Source organism: Paramormyrops kingsleyae, chromosome 4 (genome assembly GCF_048594095.1).
Source record: "Paramormyrops kingsleyae isolate MSU_618 chromosome 4, PKINGS_0.4, whole genome shotgun sequence".
Taxonomy (NCBI): domain Eukaryota; kingdom Metazoa; phylum Chordata; class Actinopteri; order Osteoglossiformes; family Mormyridae; genus Paramormyrops; species Paramormyrops kingsleyae.
In genome coordinates this window covers 13,928,190-13,951,075 of record NC_132800.1, presented here as the reverse complement: position 1 = coordinate 13,951,075, position 22,886 = coordinate 13,928,190, and the positions used below count along the sequence as shown (strand labels likewise).

Here is a 22,886-nt window from a genome sequence, read left to right as displayed (position 1 = left end):
TTCTCCTGCCTGTTATTCCAGACGTGTGTACTGGGGCAGCCCTGCATTGTGGTTTGCGGGTCCTCAGGGAAAAACATCTGTCTCAGCGTGAGAAACAGTGGGTGCGATTCTCCAGCAGGGTCAAACAGGTGCTGTAAAAATACACATGGGTTGGTCAGGGAGGGATTAACTCGGAAAAAGTTTCTCCTGGGACTCAAAACGCTATAAACAGAAAGGAATGTCACATGGCAGAGAATCGAAGGATTCCGAGCGTGGCATGGATCAGAACCTTCCAGAATATAGCTGCCCGCTAACAATAGGCTTCCTGCTAATGCTATTGGGGAGAATCTGGTGTTGAAGAGCACCCAGACTGGATCACAGAACCTCACCCAAACAAGCTGAAGGCTTGACACCTCACTTTCAGGTGGCTCTCTGGAGAATTAAAACAGCAAATTTCACCCTGCTGTACTTCGTACCATTTCAGAGCCTCCATCCAAAGCAGTGAACTCAAAGCCTTTGAGTCAACGAGCATGGTGAAGAAAATGACATCAGGCAAATCAGCCTGTGACAATCTCTCGTTTCCCAGCGGAGTCCTCAGAACCTGCCTGGGCTTCTCCCTATTCATCTGGCGTGTGCGCTAAGCAGGGGCCTCCGTCTCCATGGCGACGCCCAACCGCCACTCCTGATTGATGGGCGAGGAGTCATGGATCCACCGAGCTCTTTAACTAACAAGGAGCGTCGCGCTGACAGAGGCATGTAGGTGTTCAGGGGTTGTGTTACACCGGGGGTAGGATAGAGGGGTGTGGTTGGACCAATGGAGTTTGCAGAATGCCAGGAAGCGGGACCGTCATGAAACCCATTCAATGTTAAAACATGCTTCGAGAAACCTACACACTCTACCACACATGCGCTAATATAAATTATAATGCACCCAAACACACCCAGAGGGTCCCTCAGTCCTCAGACAAGCCTTCACTGCCCCCCCCACCATTCCAATTCCTTAATGCCAACCCCAGCAGAAAAATAAATGACGTAGACCCATGGTACCCGCTGACTAAAATGCAGACAGCTTGTATGATGAGGGTTCAGAGTGGGACATGTGGGCAGCGCCTTCTAGCCACACCCCCGTCACTCCCCCATCTGTATCACAGCAGCCACTCAGATGACCACACTCACGACGCGGATGGGAAAGCAGCACGAGCAAGTGGGTGTGGATCGTGGAGCTGAGGGAGGCGGGGAGACCTTCCCAGAGCAGCTCTTCCCAAGACGGAGCGGGATGAAATGAGCCGAAGTAGATGCCGATGGTGGGAGACAGAGCCGACAGCCGCACAGCCTAATCGACTCCAGAAGCGTTTCCTGGATGAGACAGGCGTGGGCGTAATCCACCTCCGGAAGACAAGCTGGCTACCCAGTGGAGTGTGAACCTCAGACTCGATGGGGGTGCGGTGCTCCAGGGATAGTGCGAGCCCAGCATGGGAGTCAGGGATGCAGCACGTAACAAACCAAAGATATCTGGAGGATCTAGCACTGCACTGATTCCACCGCTCACCCGGTGGAATCAGTGCAGTGCTAGATCCTCCAGATCTCTCGTGTTTGCTGTGTGTGGTGACAGAGTGGAAAAACTCTTATGTGCAGAAGGAGCTGTCAGAATTCCATAGGCCGTCCCAGATGTCCAGGGGGAGAGTCAACGTTTGCCAGATCAGCTAAGAGCCACTCTCCTGAAGTGCAAACGTTAAGCCTCATATTCCCTGAATCTTCGCCACCAAGGCACAATCTGACAGTACACAAAGCACACACCTGTATTTTATGGTCCTCTAAACTGCAGGTAAGAATGCAGCAGCCCAGTCAAAAACTTCTGAGAATTCTGAGGGAGAATTCTGTAGTCTTCCACACCTTCACTTTTGAACTCAATAAAAGACTAATGCTACCAGTGCCATTCAAGCTAACACACAAATTAAAAGGTCACAGTCGTTCGGCAAAGGCACCAGCACGTTGAACATTCCCTCCCCTCCCCTCCCCCCCATCTCCTGTGGAGCATAAAACGTTCTCTGGCAGGACTCTGCGTCAAACTTTATCCGTGAAGTGAGGATATAAAAGCGCAAGAGGCTTTCAGGAAAAGCAGCCAGGCGTCGGAGTATTGCAGGAGCTGCCTCCAGCCCAAAGGGTCTCGGTAATAATCGATAAAGACCTTATCAAGAGCAAGACACACTTTTCTCTTGCCGAGAGTTTCGCAGATCCTTGCAGAGATTAGAATATGATTCAGAACATGAGGTAGTACCGGAGGGGGGTTCGTCCAATTAAGGATCAGCATACAGATGAAAAATGCAGAGGTCAGCTCAACCAGACCAGTGGCCTGTATTATGAAGCGGGGTTACTGGCTTATCGGGGTAACTTGTCGGATTTAAGGTAGTCTGGGCAAAATGTAAGTGAATGAATATAAAGTCCATTTAAACTGTGGTACCTTAAATCCGACAAGTTACCCCGATAAGCCAGTAACCCTGCTTCGTAGTACAAGTCACATGTGTCAGCCAGTATTTGACCAAGTTATTTTCTTCAGCACCAAGTCATGTGAATCGGGTCTATAAAGATAAACTCAGAACCTAAACTCAGAACTGTCATAAATGAATACATAATTTTTAGCTCGGTTTGCAAACCTGCACATTTTTTGCCATTGATAAAGTGTTCATTGCAGCATTGATTAATTGCCACATGTACTGTACCACTGTCCTGTTTGCAAGACAAAACAGCAAGAGTAGGATAACCTCTGGCATCCACAAGCAAAATGAGTCATGGGTAACTAGCATTGGGGCAGCGTGGGAGAACTATGCTAATGAACAGAAACAGATCAGGATGGATATAGATCGACTCCAGTGCCAGAAGAGCCTGTGCTCTTTCTCAAGACATTGTTGCAGTATTGCTCTCTAGCCTCAACTGATTTAATAGCCCAGAAGAAAGAATGAGCTTATTCCACGAGTTTGCCAATGTCCGACAACTCACTAACAATACGCCGATTCCCCATGTTTTAGGATTCGATGGTTCTTACGTCTTTGGGCAAAGACACAAATCGGTGGCAGTCAAACTCTCTTAAATTTACCCGAAGAAGAGCCCAGACCCTTCAGTCGAATCCAGGGCATGTTGTAATTACATTTTATTTTTTCATCAGATGCTTTTACCCAAAGCAATGTTCATTTTTGAGAAAGCAGGGTCAACCAGTCCCTGGAGCAACTGGGAATTAAGCCTTGATCAAGAGCCCAACAATGAAATCACTTAGCTTACCCCTGGATTTGAACTGGCGACCTTCTGTTCAAAGCCTCACACACATTCAGAGCCACAGCGGCCCATTCCATTCACCTCTCTCCCGTTTCCATACCTCCCACAAAAGATGGAAGATTGAGCACTTTCACTGTTTAAGAAACACAGAGTACAGATACAGTGCCTATTGACACCCCCTGTAAAGATTTCTTAAAAAAGGGTTAGAAAAAAATCTACCTTTCAGTGAAGTAGCTTCATCTCACACTGAAAAAAATAGAAAAATCCAACCTTTCTTTGAAATAAATTTATTCAAAGAAACACAAATCCTTCATCAAGAAATAATCATTTTTAACAAAAACACATGTGCCGCGATTATAAGGTTGGATTTTTCTCATTTTTTCAGTGTGGGATGACGCTACTTCACTGAAAGGTAGATTTTTTTCTAACCCTTTTTACACATCTTTACAAGGGGGTCCAATAATTGTGGAGGGCACTGTACCAAAGTTGCTTCTGCCAGGACATTAAATGTCAGCATAATATAAGAAGAAGGATATATGTTTTATATTCATTGTTTTGTTTGTATCTGAGTGTGTTCCCATGTGTGTGTGTATGTGTATGTGCATCAAGTACGCGTTTCCATGCTATGAAATCAATTAGTAGCTCATTAATACCTCCTTAGTAACATATTAATAGTGCATTAATAACTAGTTAATAGCTCATTAATAATTCATAGAGAGCACATTAATAATTGATTTATGGCTTAATAGCTCAATAGTAACTCTTAACTTTATACCTGGAGCTGCAACAACGGCTATAGCCATCAGTTTGGTGGCAGCCCGATTCAGCAGGGGAACAGTGAGGACGTGACCAGCCTCACACTGCCACAACAAACCAGGAGTCACATGACCACCAGCCCCCACATGTCCACCTCGGAATGCCCTCGGGCCCCTGTCAGGAATCCGCGCTTGATCAGACAAATCTGATCATCTCACCAGAGACCGAATTGCAGGCATCAGCGAAAAAAGTGCCGCTCGCGGCATGCAGAGAGCGAGGGACCTTACAGCTGCAACTGCAAGAATTCAGGGATACCTCTTAAAGGGCCGGTACACAGAGTATCACTTCTACTCCACACCTAACACTTATACTCCATATTGTCAATGTCAGTCAGTCCAAGGGGCAGGTGTGTAAAGCAGTGAGTGACTGCATACTTCATAAGGCTGTATAAGAGATATGACCACGTGCTTCATGATCAGCTGACCTGCTAAAGCACAGGCCAAGGAGTGACCTTTAAACTCCCCCTCTCCAAGATCTTCTCACATTCTGGACGATGTCCTTCGTCCATCACATTATTCTTCATATAGGTGCCAGGGAATTTCTCAGCTCTCTTTGTGTCTGTCAAATTACTACATGAGTAGCTGTACAAAATCACAGGTGCTGCTTCTCTATCGCTGGTCAGCGGTCTTGTTGCCATGTCAACCTCGACAGCGACCAGCTCCTCCTGCCCAGGGAGGCCGTTAAGGGCCCATCACATCGGAGGTTTGAATGTAGCTGTATTTTACTCTCACCTATTCCCAAACGGTCTTTGTGGGTAAAGCAGGCACAGTTGGTCTTTGTGGGTAAAGCGGGCACAGTTGGGAAAGCATCATGCTTAGGGGTTCACATCCTCTGAGGAGGCAGCCATGTCAGACCCATCCCCCTTCCCCACCCCATTCCCATGGAATGGCAGAACACAAATGCTTTTCCTTTCCCCACTGTCAAAACCTATGTGCAGTGCCACTTCTGTCCAGCAGGTGTCACTGCCGCCAGCTCAGCGACTACCGCCCACGTCAACAGCGAATCGATGCAGTCGAGTGGCAAATGACTCACTGGCACCAGCTGTCACAGAGCGCCCGCATGCAAACAATTAATTGGCACTTATTGCATTATTCACAGCCCAGTTCCCTGAGAGGAAGCGACACGATTTGCTCAAATATGAGCAGTTTTATGGAGATGATAGAAGGAGGAAGACATTTCATTGACGACGTCACCCAGACAGGACCGAGCGGACGGGATGATTTAATCGTTGTTATTAAAATCTACATTTCATGTTCAGGAGGGAGAGAGAGGCCCGTGGCTCTTGTCCATTTCATATTATCTAGATCATTACCAAGCAAAGTTAAGTAAAAAATACGGCGTAGCTTCTGGGATAAGCCCCAGATCCCAGCAACCCTGCAAAGAGCAAGCAGGTATAGAAAATGCATGGATGGATGGATATACAGGGAGATGGTCGAACAATAAAGACATATTTTTTTTATTTTTGATTTTATTTTGCTGAAAATGACCAACTCTGGAGACAACTGAGTTCCGTAGTGATTAATTTTAATATATATCAGATAAAACTATAGAAATGTGAAACAAAATAAAATGAAGACTGCTCTTGGACCTGTGAAAAGTGTGTGTCTGGACCCATCTGGTGCCCTCTACAAAGATAAGGTGTTCTTAGCTTCTACAATCAAGGACACACAGTGTGTTTTCAAATGATGCTGTCTTAGACCTGCTTAGACTTAACAAACCCGATAGTGTCATATGAAAAACAACTCATCAGTCCATGTCGAAGGGCACAAGGTGTAGAGAAAGGCAATACTCAAACCGTGTAAAAATAGTATAACAGCACTTTGGTAGGAATAAATTATTAAAAATACATGGTACCTGATTTCCCACAGACATAATGCTTTCTGCTGCGGTGTGTTGGCTCCTGCCCAGGGTTGGTTCCCGCCTGCGCCCATTGTTCCCGGGATAGGCTCCAGTCCCCCCCGCGACCCCGGTTGGGATTAAGCGGTTTCAGAAAATGGATGGATGGATAATACTTTCTACAAGTCACTATGAGCGAACTTCAAAACAAAGGCAAAGAACTTCTGTCCAAAATAAATGGTTATGGTATTTTTTATAAAGTTCTGACCATTACACATTGTATTCCAGTAGCCATTTCATTATCTCATTTAAAAACTGGCCCGATTGCTTCTTCTACTCATAAAATAACTGGTTGGTATAAAGAAAGAGGCCAACAGCTGAATTTTCACTGATTTTGTGAAAAAAAGGTGGTGGTTGATGGAAAATTATGGTAGAAGAGGGAGGAATGACACTGATCTGCTGGAAACCATTTTCGAATTCAGGCTGAAGCGTTGCCCAGAAAACGCCAGATGGGATGGAGGAATTCTCAGCCACAGAAGTCAGCCAAAACACGGGCCAGCCTTGTCTAAAGTGCTGTCATTTTCTGTGGGTGTGACCGGCTCCCAGATCTCTATTACCAGCAATTCAAAACCACTATGCTCCTGGCCTGCAATGAAATCCTGGACAACACTGCCCTCTATGGGCCACTGTGAGAAAGGTCAGACCTCAAGCCCTCCTCAATCCGAAATGCTCCAGAACCACTGACTCATCTTTTCTGAAGTCAAACCAAGCAACACTCTTGGACGGGCCCACCTTCTCAGGGGAACAACTGACCCAGGTCCAGGCCCAGGTGGGGGAGGGGGGGTTTGGAATGGGCCCCGGTGGGAGCGGAGTAATGAGCGGCGAGTATGCTTCTAGACATCACTCCCATTACTCTGACACCTGAGTATACCTTTCAGCTGCGAAAATGGTTTGCGAGGGCGTCTATTTTAAAATACACCTTTTTTTTCTTTTAACACCATATGCCTGAAGGTGAAAACCAGGAACGTGATTAATGGTGTGTCTACACCCCCCCCCCCGTTTTGTTTGTTTCATTCACCATGTTGAGATCTACAGCATTGGGAATTCATCCCAATTACACAGAGAAATCGCTACCGCCTGGACGCCCCCACCTGTTAGGGGGTGCTGTTTATATTCCTCACACAGCTTGCTAGTGAGACACCCCACTTTAAGGGGTCTTTAAGGCGAGCCATAACACAGAAGTGCCCCCTGGTATAGGAGGGGACAGACATCGTAGGGCTGATTCAGTCATTTAAAGAGATTACCCCCCTACCCCCCCCCCCCCCCCCCACCATGAGCTGAGTGGTTCGGTCTCACTCTCCCCATAATGGGATGATCCAACCGCTCTCTGGAGGCCATGATGTATGGATCTGCTGAGTCACCAATCAACAGACAGCGCAGCCCCCCCCCCCCACCCCCATGGCACCACATCAATTTTAAAGTTGAACTTTTAAAGTTTCCCCTCAATTAAAGAGACAAATGTTTTTTATAGATGTCATTCAGGTAGTCTGTCAGTGGTTACACAGCTGCTCCCATCTATGGGACTCAAAGATTACACACCTGTATGAAGCACACACACACACACACACACACACACACACACACACACACCACCACTGTCCTGGCAAACACCCGAAGTCTCAAAACATGTGCTGAGCAGTTAGCGTGTTTCCATTATGTGTTCATGACCCAACCAACACGTACAGTGAGCTGGGTGGGTCTGGACCTAGAAACATGCCAACACAACAGCTAGAGAAAGAGTCACATTCAAGCCCAGAGTGTGCAGCCACCAGGGTGAGGATTCGACAGGAGAAGAACATTTAGAGCCGGTGGAGACACGGAAAGTTTTGCCCCATTGGCGTGTTTTCACTCCAGATGGGCCACACTGCACTTACTGTGAGGAGAGAGCTGACCCATTCGATCACCACTGAGGCAGCAGGGTCATACAGGGTCATAAGGGGCTTACTCAAGGGCCCGACAGGGAAATCATTCTGCCAACTGTGGGATTTGAACTAGCAACCTTCCAATCACAGGCACAACAGTCTAACTCACATACCCTCGGTACTTACAAGGCTGATATAACCTGTATGGTCCACAGTCCTCACAGTCTCATACCATGAGCTGCCTAACCATAACCATAACCCTAACCATAATCCTAATCCTAACCCTAACCCTAACCATAATCCTAACCCTAACCCTAACCATAACCCTAACCATAACCCTAACCATAATCCTAATCCTAACCCTAACCATAACCCTAACCATAATCCTAACCGTACCAATACCCATACCCATAACCGCTATGCTTCTGAGCTGCACGTCCATCTCCAGGAACGGGAATCCAGCTCTAGTTGGTGATGCACTGCGCTGATCTTTGGTCAGTTTTGACAGCCAGAGAGACACAGAGACTTTGATGTGCATGCAGTGAGGCACGTATCAGAGATGCATTGCTGATCACTGGACAGCTTTAGCAGTCAGGACTCCAAAGAGAGTCTGGTCAGGGCAAAGGTGGGGGGGTGCACTACAGTCACTGTCAGAACACCGACACGCACGCACGCACACACACACACACACACACACACGCGCACACACACACACATTTGTATTCATACCTTTACAGGGGAGTCAGGGACTGTCCATTTCTATGGGCAAAACTCTAATCCCAACATGGCAACCCTAACCCTACCCAGACTTTTGGCATTCTTAGTATTTTTACTTGGGGGTTGGATACCTGGCCTGGTTCTGAGTGAACCTGGATTCTGCCTGTACTGTGTAGGGTTCTTCTGGCTGTGCGGGGTTCTTCTGGCTGTGTGGGGTTCTTCTGGCTGCTCTGTTTTCCCCCTACAGCCCACTAATATAGGCCTCAAACTGTATTTTATACATAGTTCATAAATAAAACAATATTTCCCCAGTTTAGTCTGTGTATATGATTCTCATAACAAGAAAAAACAGCTCAAGCTTAGAATAAAGACTCTCAGAAGTGAAAATGGAGATACCAGGGGCATTAAGAAATGGCCACAGACAACTCCAGAGCTACATTAAAACATCAGTCATCAGTCTAGCTACACACAGGAAATGGCTACAAGAAGCGATGGTGTGTTTAATTAGCTGCTATGAGGACTAATCAGGCAACAGCGACTGACACTGTTAATCGCTAATCAAATTAGCTGAGCTTATGATGAGGGGAGAGGCTCCCAAACGAATTGTAATTGTAATTGGAAAAATTAGTGCAATTACATTCAACCGTCTCCTTTCTGTCAAGGGAGTATCTGCGGCAAACCCAGAGCAAGCGGTAAATTAATGAGCACAGCAAGCGTACCAGTCCATGACGCCATGTCCACTCAACCTTCAAGCTTCAATGGCACAGAATTCAGAACCAGCCCCTGGTCCAGCTGTGGAATCTCCGTGCAGGCGAGGTCTTCTCGACGTTGTCTTTCTGCTCCAAGGTTCTGCTCGGAAACCAGTCACACAGCATCTGGGGCTGTGGGCCGGTAAAGACGCTACGGCGGTCTAGCAAACACGACTTAACGTGAGCAGCTGTGAGGCACAGGTTATTCTCAACTCTTCCCGAAGCATCCTAGGTCAACTGAGCTCCCAGCAAAGGCTGTGGTCCTCTTCAGTTACGTTTGACCAAGTGCACAGTAACAAGTGTGAATTTCCCACAATGCACTCTGATTTGAACAAAGCTGTTTGTTCCCAACCTCTGGTTGTCTCACCATTACTTGTACATCTACCTGTTGTTGTGTATTATCCATCCATCTTCTACACCTGCTTCTCCTTTGCAGGGTCACGGGAGTCTGAATCCTATCCCAGAAGCAATAGGTACAAGGCAGAGAACAACCCAGGATGTGGCACCAACCCATCGCTGGTGTTTCATTCAGTCCCAAAGCCTTAGGTATATTAAACCAGGCACCCAGCCACACAAACACCAGCACAATTTGGCAACTCCAGTTCACCCTGTGAGCTGATATGACCACAGCGCCCATCCAACACAGACACTGTCCTGACACTCACTGGAATCATCAATCAGATATGCTTTGGCTTCAGTTGGGCTGATCTAGCATGGCTTTAGACTGCGGGGGGGGGGGGGGGGGGGGAATGAAATAGCCCCTGACAATATGGGGAGAACATGCAAACTCCACATACAAGGGGCCACGGTAGAGACTCGAACCCTGGTCCCAGAGGGGTGAGACAATAGTGCTAATACTGCACCCACAGAGATGTTTATTCACTATTTGTATTCATCCTAGTTATTGTTTATTTGTGCCTTTGTCTTGACCGTATGTTTCATGCCACCATCGGCACCAAAACAAATTCCTTATACTTTTTGGTACATGTGAATATAAGATTCTGATGAAGTACCGCTAGTAGAAACACTGAACTGGAGAAAAAAGTCCAAAACAGGCGAGGAAAGAGCTGAATGGAATTCGCAGAGCATCAGTCTTAATTGGTGCAGCCGAGAGCAGGTGTCAGTTAAAAACACACGGAAAATGTCTCCCCAGGCTTTAAAATCAGCCACTTATAGTCATGGGGACTCAGACTGCATAGTCATGGGGACTCAGACTGCGATTAGCTTTACGAAGCTGGACTGTAGCGGCGCAAGATGGAATGAGACTGGGATGGGAATGAGCTTTGAACCAGCAGAATTTCTGCTACCCATGCAGTCCCTTAACTGCCGCGCCACCTGCAGGCCAGAGACGGAAGCAGGGATGTCTGATAGGTGACCCTGTATAGCAGCAAAAAGGTCTATAAACTGCAGGAGAGCTGTTACGATGGCTGAGGTTCTCACAATAAGCTGGAGGACATCAAGGCTACAATGTCATGCTATTTTTCTTATTACGGTAAACGATACACGAACCAGCAGACATAATGTAACATTTCGCACATTTTGTCTCGGGGGCTGAATGAGTGGCCGTCACGGGGCCTGGAGCACAGCGTAGAACGCCTCCTCAGCTCCAGCCCATCGGGATCTTCTGGCACAGACGGAGCTGACTCACCTGATGCTGAAGATGATGATGATCTGAGCCGGTGGCTCTTCTGCGGAGCTCAGCACCATTGTGGGTGAAGGCAGAACCAACTCCATCTCCTCCCTCCAGAAGGGGAGTCACGTGCCGCTTCAAAGTCCAAAGCGAAGTCACACGTGGTGTTTGCGATCAGACTAATAATGATGGATAACTTGGAAAAAGTCCCAGCACATACAGAGTCATCTGTTCTCTCGATCCAAGCATCCTAAATTACATTTTATTTGTTTTGCAGTTGCTTTTATCCAAAGAGATAAACAGAGAATGCAGGGTCAGCCAGTCCCTGGAGCCACTGGGGCATAAGGCCCAACAGTGACACCACGCTGCCGACCCTGGGATTTGAACCGACGACCTCCCGATCACAGGCATAGGGTCCTGACTCACCCCCATTATAAACAATGAAGGAAAACAGCAGTGCTAAGGGAAGTCCTGTGGACAGGATGAGGTTCAGCTTAGGTCTTTGCCTCACCGCCTTCACCATGCAGGTATAGCAGCGCCCTACAACTGCCACCATAAGCAGTTGGCAGAAATGTGATCTCAGAGCCTAAAAGGACAGTACAGTAAGGCAATAGCCGTGGGTGAGCCTAACTGAGTACTCTGTCTGAGCTAACGGGAATTGGGTAATACACCCCTCCAGAGGATCAGAGTCAGAAAATCAGCTGCGGTGATATCTGGCCCCCCCAACACTCTATAGCCACCCCACCCCAAAAAAACACTGCCTCTCAAGATGCCTCAACATCAGCAGCAGAAAATTCCGATGCTATAAGGTCTTAGTTCCAAGACCTGAGATCCCACAGCATGGATGCAGGTTCGGTTGAGAGCCCCTCCCTTAAGCAGTAGCCCCTCCCGCAATAATTTTGGTCCTCCAGGTCATACACAACTAGGGGTCCTATTCTTCGCCAAACAATGAGGCTGGAGGGTACCAGTGCGGCTCGTTGTCCATGCAGTCCTGCTCAGGGTGCTTCAGTGCCGTCACAAGGCCGGTTACCAGGCAGCATAATGACCCCTGACCGCCTCACCGTGAGGAAGCTTAGCTCTCCATAGATGTTTCTCAGGTTCCCTCAAGGACACTGACCGAGTGGCCGAGTCCTTTGTGAGCCATGGAACAAGGTGTGTTGAGTTTGCGCAAGTGCGCATCCGGAGCAGCTGATTAACTTCGAGGGCGGACGCATGCGCTGAAATGCATGGAGCCTGACAGAGGCCCCTGGGCACCCCGGGATACTGCGGGGAATTAAAATGCCAGCAAACGTTATCGCCGTACCGACATCGTATTTCCTTACGTAAGCAGGCAGATAAGAAAAAGGGCTTTGGCAGGTTGGTCAAGGACGGTTAGCTACCTATAGCGAAATACCTACATCCATAATCCTGGATGACTTCCTGTCATCTCGGACAGTGAAGAGGAGCGGCTGCATAGTCGTCAATGATGCATAAGGGAAACCCCCCCCCGGAGCAGGACTATAGCCAACACCGACCGCGGGGCCTTCCTGATGCTTTTATGTGATGCCAATGAGGCATACGAGGAAGGCATAAGAAATGCTGAATCATTGAAGGAAAGGCGCTGAAAGCTCCCTTCAGCCCATGCCGTCCGAAACCCCCCCTTGAGAGGCCCCAAATGCACATGTAGTTATCTGGGAGCAATTTGTAATGACCTGCGGGCTGCTGTTTGTGTCATTCACATGGGACACTGAGGTCCTGGACGTGGGAGGGACCGGCTGGGAAGGTGGATGTAGTCGGAATCCTTGACACCTGAATGTTTGTGATACCACAAAGCAGAATGAGAGATGAAAGACAGCCCGGCTTCACAGAGCAATGAAAGAGCAGATCACAGCGTGGCCAGGGGTCCAGGTGCGAAGAGAGCCGTGCCTACCATCCCCAGCAAAACAGGATATGACATCATCAAAAGACACCACACCCTCATACCCTCATGCCAGAGATCCATCCGGGCAAGGAAGGTGTCTCATATCAACTGACACGATGCTCTCAGGACCTCAAGTGACACTGCGGGAGCCATACACACTCAGCCAATGGGAAGCTGGCTCAGGTTGCTAAGAAACGGCGACAATAGCTACACTCACCAAAAAAAGGCTCTTCTGAACTTCTTTCATGTTTGACATTTCATAAGATCCACATCGTCTAAATCATTTGGTCACTGAATTAGTCACTCAAGGACACATTAATGAGACACCCAGCAGGGCAAGCACTGTAGTGTCCGAAATGTCTGTTAAATGGAAATACTAATGACTTATCTGTTGTATTTTTAAAAAAGACCCTCAGAGCTATTTAAGCAGCATTTATGTCAGTTATATTTTATAGCACAGCAGGTCAATTGAGGGTGCAGCAGCAAACATCTCCAAACCTAACCCTGCCCATTTGAGCAGGGCGTGGTCATGCAGGGGCAGCATATGACCAACCGCCAGTCCCGCCCCTTCCAAAATCGCCATGATCACAGCCAATAGAAACCTTGCCGGAATCTCCAGTTGGCCAATGGAGGCTGATGATGTCACAAAGAGCAAAGTTTGGTCCCTCAAAGGGAAGTTTAGCTCAGCCCTCATCAACAGATGGGTTTCTGCTCCCCAGAGAGTCTTGTTTTCTCCTCTAGGAGTTTGTGTTTCCCTCTCCTCCTCAACGAGTCCCCTTCTCACATGATTTTTTCCCCAGCAGCACCATAGAAAGACACCCCTGTTTCTGCCGCTCCAAATGACACAGCCGGGAGGCTAAGGGCCAACCTTCATTAAGGCGCCTAATTGGATTCTCTGCTTTCATCTCACGGTGCTGCTTGTTCACCTCGACATCCCGCTGTCAGCTACCCTAACGATGCAATTTATGTCTCTACACAGGCTGTGATTCATTCACATTTTAATAAACTGCATTATTTTCCCCACACTCTGATGGATCACGGGCAGAAAACCTTCCTGTTCCACTTCCGCATGCATTCCGGAAAACCAGAACTTTTAAAAACCCAAAGGATCAATGAGACAGATATTTAAGATCCCCCAAGGCAGTTAATCAACCATATGTGTCAAACTTTGAAGAGCTGATATGACCACAGTGCTCATCAAACACAAATACTGTCCTGACACTCATCGGAACCAACAGTCAGATATACTTAGACTACTTTTGGGCTGATTCGGCATTAATGACCCAATTTAATCCGTTTAATCCAATTATTATTTTAACTGAGTGCCGGTTATTTAATTCATAAAACTTTACAAAACTGTGATGTGAGATGTCTTTTTATCATATCTGGGAAGTTACTTTCAGTCGATATCTGGACAGTGAGCCCAATAGTAAGGCAGGGTTCCTTAAAAGGTGACAGCCAAAACTAAGAAGGTTATGAGTTCAAATCCCATGAAGGAAGTTGCTAACGTTGTGTATCTAACTTAGGACAGCTGACTGTGGCAGAGAGTAAAACCCTGGAACGTTTGAGATGGATGAAGCACCAGTGAGGTTAATGATACCGTGCAGCAGCTAGCTTAAGGAGCTTGGATCACATGTAAGCCTGATGATACAAACCCTGGAGGAACCCAAAGTCCTGCAGCCTTCATGGAGGAAATTGGAGCACTACACTCAAAGGCTGGGAGATCCAACATACTGATCACAGTCAGAACCAACAAAAAAGCTCAGAAGGTTGTCTAGGCAAAGTGGATCTCCAGGGGCTAAGAATCAATCTTTTTAACTTACTCCCACAACTAACCAATTAAATCCAGCAGACAGAACCATTTCATGGTGGCATCAGACTCGATGAGAGCCAAGCAGAAGATCAGTCCTCGTCTGCTCAAAGCTTTGGTCAACCCTACACTTCAAAACTTCACTTGTTTTGAGATTCCCTGCTGCGTTTCTAGAAACTAAGCCGTAACAGACATGCATGTGAACTTCAAAGACAGCCCCAAACAAAAACAGGTCCACAAACAGCTTCACGGATCCACGTCCCTCAAAGGAAAATAACTCCAAATGTATTTTTTTCTTCCAAACTGTCCCTGAATTCTCTGGCAAAGCCACCGTACTGACCACCATCAAGGCCCCGTCTACGTAAATTAGCAACATGCTTCACAGACTGCCTGGGTTCAGTGCCGAATGACTGTTTTTCAGTCTCGGGGGTCAGACAGAGGAAAAAGGAGAGTGTAGGAGGCAGAGAAGGGTGCTTTAGATAGTAATCACAGTCATAAGGGCATTATTGTGCAATTTTAATCCATCTGTACTTAGCTTAGCTTTACTGGGCAAGAATGTCAGACTAATTACAGCCAAAACGGCCGGACTTATGGGCTGCCTTTATGAAAAATGTGCCTTTTCTATGTTTTTCTAGGTGATCGTTAAGTGGACCAATGACAGCAAACTTTCAAATCACATGACCTGTCACATCATCACAACAGACAGAGGGCAGCCATGGTAAGATGGAAGGCAAAGAGACAAACAAGAAACCCAGGAAACGTTTTCTTCCTGAAATGGAACGCAGGCCAAAGTATAAAATAATGTTACTGCTTGCGATCTTTGACCCCAGTCCAGTATTGGACAGGCATACTGTTTCCTGACTTGGGCTCTCTGCTTCCTGTGATAGATCCAAGGGTCACTATGACCCTGTTAATTGACTCAAGAGTAATGGATGGATGGTGACCTTTGACCCCAATACATACTCATGATCCACAGAGGGCAAGACAACACTCAGATATACTTTGTGTAATTTGTATCCATGTGGAGGTACACTTCACCACAACCTGGCAGATAGCGGAAGGTGTACTTGTAGTACCCTTGTGTTTTGGATCATATCACAAGCCAAAAACCATGACGCCCTTCCAATTGCACCTTATTTTGTTCCAGAAACAACATATTTGCCCCCCCCCCACACAGCTCTCCAGTAGATGCATAAAAGCAGCAGATTTCGAAGTTAAATGTTTTGAAAGTTCTGCTGGAGCCGGATCAGATCAGCCTCGTGTACGTCAGGACTGAAGGTCAACCAGCGGCGGAAGGTACTAGAAGCTAATCCTCCTCGCTAATTGGATTAACTAGCTTTGCGTCAGCTGTGCCTGAAACAAAACATGGGGGGGTCAGCTTCCCCGCATCCCTTCCCTGAGAATTTGTGCGGATCGGGAAAGAAGCACATGGTTCCAGGGCACTAATCCCCTAAATCTAGACTTTACACAACAGCCTGAAAACCACCCTGAAGCAGCAGTGAAGACCTAAAACCCGAAGCAGGGGGATAACAGTCACGATCCGGTGGCCGGGCCCCAGTCAGACACGTTCTCCTATGCTGAGAGGAACCGGGCCGTGTGTGTGTGTTCAAAACGCAAATCTCACCTGGACACCCCCATGAGAAAAAGGGAACTTTTATTGACTCTGGAAAAAAAAAAACAGAAGAATACTCTCTCCATCGCTGAGATGTTCTAACAAAGAGTTATGGTCCAGATTAAAAACCTGCTGTCCCAAAATCAATCTGAGCCAATCACCACTGTTTACATTAAGTAGTCACAATGAGTGATGATGAGTCATGTGACAGCATGGTGTAAATTAGGGCTTCCCTAGTGAGTCCAGAAGCTCACCTGAGGCGCTTTTCCTCCTTCTTGCGCAGCATCATGTCCCTCTTCACCACCTGCAGCACGTGCTCTGCCTCCTTATGCGTCAGCCCCGAGAGGTCCAGCTTCCTGCCCATCATCCACAGCAGTGTCTCCTATTGGCTGTTCTCTGAAGGGGGGCGTGCCGGGGAGATGTAGGGCCTGGCGAGTAGAGTAGGGGTGGGGCAAAGATGAAACAAGACAGTTGGCTTAAAGACTTGAGGATAGAGTGACGGATCAGCACCGAAGCAGAAGGAGAAGTGGATCAGCGCTTCTGTCTTACATTACAGTATCGACGTTTACGCATCCAGCGCATCCATCAGTACAAGAGCTCCTGAAAGCACTTGCTAAAATGCCAGTCGCTCGACACACACAGACAGACACCTACACACATCTAAAGTGCATCAGCCACCTGTCAACCTGCAGAAAGCTTTCCCGTTAGTCTGATTAAAGCGGCATTAAGATGCCTTAATGGACGGAAAGATGCTTACTGCCCTCTGCTCACCATGGGTAAAAAGACACCACAGCCCCCTAAAAAAAAAACTAAAAATCACCCCTCAGTCGTGAAGAAACATTCTAACTGGGCTCTGGTACACAAACAGAAAGCCAACATGAGTTTTTTATAACCCGAAGTTCAAACTCACTGACACTGGTAGGCCGAAGGTGAGAGATGTATAAATGACAGACGGTCAGGAGGTGCCCACAGGAGGAATTATGACCTAATCACAGACGGGGAAGGGCCCCGACGACGCATAATGGGAACGCCAGCCGACTGAACCCCTCAGGCTTGTAAATGCATAAAATATTAAATTTCATTCATGCAGGGAACCAGTGGCTCCTATTCCACAGCTGGGTCTTTACTGAGAACATGTCAGTGAAGGAGGTCCACTGTGGACCGGCAGCCGTCTTCACCCACTCTCCCCCATTAGTGACTCTCCCTCATGAGTCAATCTCCTCCACCACTATTTACTTCCGTTTAAAGTCAATTCATGTAGTAAATCAGTAAAAACGAGTACAATGGGGAAATTTGGGGGCAAAACAATAGTGACTGGATCAGGAATTTAGACTAGACAGAATTATGTCATATTTTAGTGCTGTTAACGAAGTAGTAAATGGTGTGTGTGACTTATTCAACACATCGACAGTTAATTTTTGGGCACATTTTCCCCACGAAGACAGGGAGACCTACATACAATTTCCACAAACATACACATTTCCCTTCCAACCTAACATTTACCCACTAAACCTGGGCCCTCTAGTGGTGTGGAGGAGCTTCTGCATGTATGTGAAAATGACTCGATGACCTGAGAGACTGAAAAACGACTTTGGTACAGAGAGGTTGGGAGAACTGCTCCTGTTTTCCCTTCAAAGGACTGAGCAGGAAAGAGGTCAATGAAACAAAAAGGAAGAACACAGAAAAAAAAACCCAAAAAGGCATGATTCAGCAAGAACAAGAAATAACCTGAACGGAATTCAGGACAGACATCAGGGTCAGCTCAGGCTTACTGGTGGTGAACCACAGCAGGATATATCAATTTATACTGTCAGACATTACAAGGGCACAGGATATGCGAATCAACTGACATAATCAAAGTCATGTGACCTTCCCCTCTCCAAAAAAACCCCAAAATGTGAAACAAGAAGCCAGGCTCAACCACAAGGAAAGTGTATCACTTGGTTGGCATGTTGTTAACTGTCCTGGCCCACAGAAAGTGCCAAGAACTGGACTGAGGTCAGAGCATTGCAAGATCTTACATCTACAGTCTGCTGCCAGAATAAACAGCAGAGCATTATGAAGCCCAAAGGCAGCATTTCTGCAACAAGCTGAAAACGTCCAGCTGAAGCTGTCAGGAAAGACAGATCCAACGATCCAGCAAAGTACATCCAGCGTGAGGGTTGTCGCTGACGACGTGCATCGAGTTTCAAAGTTTTAAATTTCACGTTTTAATCGTCACGTGTTTGGGAGAACATGGTGAAATTCTTGCACCACAGTTGTATGGGAGGGTGCATGGGGGGGGGGCAATAGGACAAACAGCTGTGCAATTAAGGACAAAAATATAAAAAGTGAAACAATAAATGGGAGGTGCATCGGGGAATGATGCACAAATGGCGGCAGCACTGAAAAGGCACAGAAGTGGAATTTCAACAAAAATGTACCCGAGGCTTTAAGCTCAGTTAAAGGGAACATCTTTTCTTTAATGTTAAAAGCTTATAATGTCACAACCCAGAAAAAAATCCTCTATTCAGGTAACACACTCATACCTCAGGGTCAATGGGCCAGTTGTGGTTGAGTAATTAGGTCAGGGTAACTGGCGGGTCATGTAGGAACACTGAAGATCTGGAGAACATTTTGTTTTTAGCTCCGATTTCCGGACATCGACTTTTAAAGAGGCAGGACCGCCAGCTCTCTGTTTCTGTGTAGAATATCATTATTTTTTTTGACTGAAAAACCCTCTTAGGCAAAGCTGACTGCAAAAAAAGAAGAACAGAGTGTTTTTTCAGGAATAAGAAGAAACTGGATACGGATGAAGGCGGTAACGTACTGGTTATCAACAAGAACTAATTGACGAGAAATAGTCAATGGTCAAAGTCTGACTTCAAACACGCCGTTAACTCAGACCATACAGAGCGTACTCCTGAAGTCTGGTGTACCCTTCTATGGCTCAGTGGTAACACGACACAGACCTGCTACACCTGCTACTGTCACTTAAACAGACTGGACCCCTTGGTCCAACAGGTGCTAGACCCCTATACCACAGGTACCATCATCAGCACCCTACCCCCCCCCCCCCCCCCCCCCCCCGTCTAGACCCTGCGATGGTGCTACATGACAGCACATGGATCTTAGCGGTTTATCTCCTGCTTTAACAGCCGTCAGACTCTGCCCCCCCCCCCCCCCCCAAAAAAAAAGCTTGTCGTCAGCTTCCGGACGCGTTAAATCCCCATGGAAGGTTACACTCATGAGACCAACAGAGTTTTAACTCCCGCGCTTCCATAACCACAAAAGCACATTTGACTTACCTTCCGGTGGCCTGTCCTAAATCAAGCCTGACTGCATGTTTGCCAATCGTCGAACAAAGCTGAGCTCTGAACCAACGAGGTAGTGACATAGATTTAAAGATTAGTGGTCATTGTTGACACACCACAGCGCACAACAACGAAACGTGACCTCTGCATCTAACCCATATGTGATGTTGTGACATAGCAGGGGGCAGCTAATTCAGCACCCAGGGAAAAGACAGACAGCATAGCAGAGAATGGTTTCGATCCATTGACCTCTGGGTTATGGGCCCAGCACGCTTCCGCTGCGCCACTCTGCTACACAGTGGGTTGTAGTGTCATGACCATCAGTGGGCGGGGGTTTATGGATGTCGGCCTCATTGATGAGCTCATTCAGCTCTTATCCAACGCTGTGGTGTATAGATCGGACCATGCCCCCCTCCCCCCTTCCAAATTCATACCTCAAGCCTGCCTACACCAGTCACAGATGATGACCTGAAATCTACACCTCTGTACATTTCAAAATTGTTCAAGCATTGTAGCTTTTTTTTTGTGTTGACTCCCACCATAATGAGATTGTATTCAGAAATTTATGTCAAAACGGAAATTTTTCACTCACCAGCAAATTATGACACTCTATATCTGCTATAGCGAATACACACTGTATTTAAGTTGGGTGACTGGGGAAAGGTGCGGGAATAAACAGTGAATAATAAACGAATTAATATAAAAAATAAACAAGAGTGCCAGTCGAGCTGAATGAGAAGCAACAGACAGCCTTTCACACCAGCCCCACAAGGCGCTCAGGGCTGTAAAACTGCCCGGTTCCGTTCAGATTGACAAATGGGAGAAGGCTGGTGAATGAGCCTCCATGAGCCAATGAGAAGCTACGGCCCGCCCATCCACCTCTCCCATTGGCTGTACACACCTTCATACGTCACCCTAGCTGCTCGATGAGGGCAGTACGCACACTCCGGTAAGGTATTTCTGCGGGTGACGAAGCCTGTGCGGTGCTTTGTTAATATATTTAATTTGTTCTGCCTTGTTCCGTTTGAGCATAAAATTATTTAAGATTAGAGTGCAGTGTGTTTCTCCGGCTTCACGTCTCTAAATAGTCTTTATGGTCACATTACAGTGAGAAATCCCCAATGAGGGGGACCCGTTTTCCCCACAAATACCTGTGGGTCATATGCGCAGTACCCCCCGCCAAGAACCCGTGTATCTAGGGTTAATAGGTATCCTGCGTGGCTAGTTATTAGTAACGCTCTTATGTACGTAATCAGTGAAATGAACGTTTCTCATGCCCCAAAGGACTAATCAAGGTGCAGACTGATGCCCGCGGCCGCGGTGCGCTGATTCGGTTCATCCTAAAGCAAAGGCGCGCCGGGCGGCGAGTCACGTGACCGACTTAGCGCTCATCTTCCCAGCGCCCCGCTTTCCCTCCGGACGTCGCTCCGATGCCGCTGCGCCCCTTTTCTTCCTGCTACACCCATCGTGGCGGGTGTCCTAGCGAACCGGACGCTGGGACAACCTGAGGCATGAGTAACGCACTGTTAGCGGCCAGTAGGCAGACGGCAGGCAGCGTCCGGACAGGGAAACCGGCGCAGATGCCATGTATTTGCAGCACTGTTGGCACCAAAGGGACAGAGCAAAAAAGAAGCAAAATATATTATATATGAAGTACAATTATTGCTCACCTCAGTCGTGTCTTTGCAGAGAACTGGGACACACATGACAGCTGAATTTCAAGCCTATTATAGTGTTTTCCATTTAACAGCAGAGCCCAAAGGGGACATTTAGGTCAGTCGCATCAGATGTCCGTTTTTGGTTTTATGGTCCTGTGCAGTTCGGGAATGTAAAATGAATAAGTGACACTGGTTCTCCACACATCGGCGAATGGCTGTATATCGCCCTTCACACACCTGCTGGACACATTTTCCCACACACTAGGTGAACATGGTAAGCTTCACAGTGAGAAAACGTGAGAAAAAAAACACGTCCCACTACGGAGCAGCAAGTTACCAGTGCAACTTTTAACAAGCCTGTCCATCCACAAATACACCTCAGCTCCTAAGGTGCCCATTCATAAAACCAGCTCGCAGCATCAGTCCTGCAGCATCAGTCTACGTCCCCTTCTGCTAATACATTACGGTGGGCTGAGGTGGCATCAAACCCACCTTCGACCCTCGACAGGCATCTCATATCGCCTCATCGTAACCTTTTTAACATGAGTGCAATTGAACTTAGCACATATATCCGCTGACACACTGCTGTCGCGCCTTTTAAATCCAGTTTCACTGTTGATCGTAACACCGTTCTTTAATAATTGATTTAAAAAACACCGGAATCGGAAACCCGCAGCAGTCACCGTGCAAAAAGCGGTTCTTGCTGTGTTTTATTTCCTTTGCGACGGAATAACATTGCAGTGCCGGGAAAGCGTCCTTCTAGGCAGGATGTCAACACCGATCGTAGTTCCCATCAGCAATCACCTGGCCGTTTGTTTCACAGCCTGCAAGGTGCTGTGCCACGTTATTAGACATCACACAGATGCGGGGGGATCCGCACGCTCGTACCTAAGTGACAGCGTGTTTTATGTCGTTTTCTGCACCGATCTCGGTAGCATTTAATGATAGAAGGTATATGTTGGCTACCTCTAAGGCTGCTTGAGCAGGACAGGAGCGTGTTAAAGCTCCCGGCTATATAAGCACAGCAACTTACGTATAAGGAGCCGATCGGAAGCCGGATGGCCGCCAGCCGCCGAACCAGGTGTACCCTTTCCCGGAAGGTCGATGAATGTTATTTCAGTTCAGCTGCAACTTTTGCTAGGTTAACCTCGGTCTCCTCTCTTAGTCCGAATTGTGCAGCAAAGCCGGGAGGGCGTTAGGGGCCAATCAACCGGTCCCGGTGGTGTCATCAAGCGGCACCTTCGGGGCTCATGGTTATCTTCCGTATGTACTGGGAAGTAGTAGCGCGGTCCCTGGCGGAGACGCTTGTGCATCAGGCAGGGCGGCGAGATCCGCTCGGCGGGACCATCCCTCTGGCAGCACCCAGGTCTCCGGTCGAGCAGCCAATCAGGCGGCGGTACCCGAGCCCGCTTCTCTCATCCAGCGAGACGCGGCGGCGCCGTGCCGCAGAATGATCCCCTATGAATGGATCATTCACCCTTTCCTCTACCGGCAAGGCTACTCGATTACTGGTTTTATGCGTCACTGTTTGTCCTTTCGATTGGTATCCGTTTGCCGGGTTCATGGATTAAGGCAAATTTGACTTAATCGTTTTTCTAACGAGTATAATAATAAGCCCGTAATTAACTCTGAACAATACTGGAGCTTTAAATTCCTGAATTCTTCTGTGCCTATATTAAGCACCTTATTAATAT

The 22,886-nt window shown here is 47.5% G+C and overlaps 1 protein-coding gene across 5 annotated transcripts in view; it reads right to left on the bottom strand.

The window, feature by feature from the left end:
- The window catches only part of myripb (myosin VIIA and Rab interacting protein b), an 84,516-nt gene extending 61,871 nt beyond the window's left edge, over positions 1–22,645 (bottom strand). For all 5 annotated transcript variants that reach the window (XR_011989936.1, XR_011989934.1, XR_011989935.1 and 2 more), the window contains exons 1-2: positions 22,226–22,645; positions 16,496–16,669 (exon numbers count right to left, since the gene is read on the bottom strand). Coding sequence is in view for 2 of the 5 variants with exons in the window: in XM_072710725.1 (XP_072566826.1) it covers positions 16,496–16,608 (113 nt within the window). In the remaining 3 variants the exon portion in view is untranslated. The remainder of the gene's footprint in view (positions 1–16,495; positions 16,670–22,225) is intronic.
- Between the last annotated feature and the right edge of the window lie 241 nt (positions 22,646–22,886).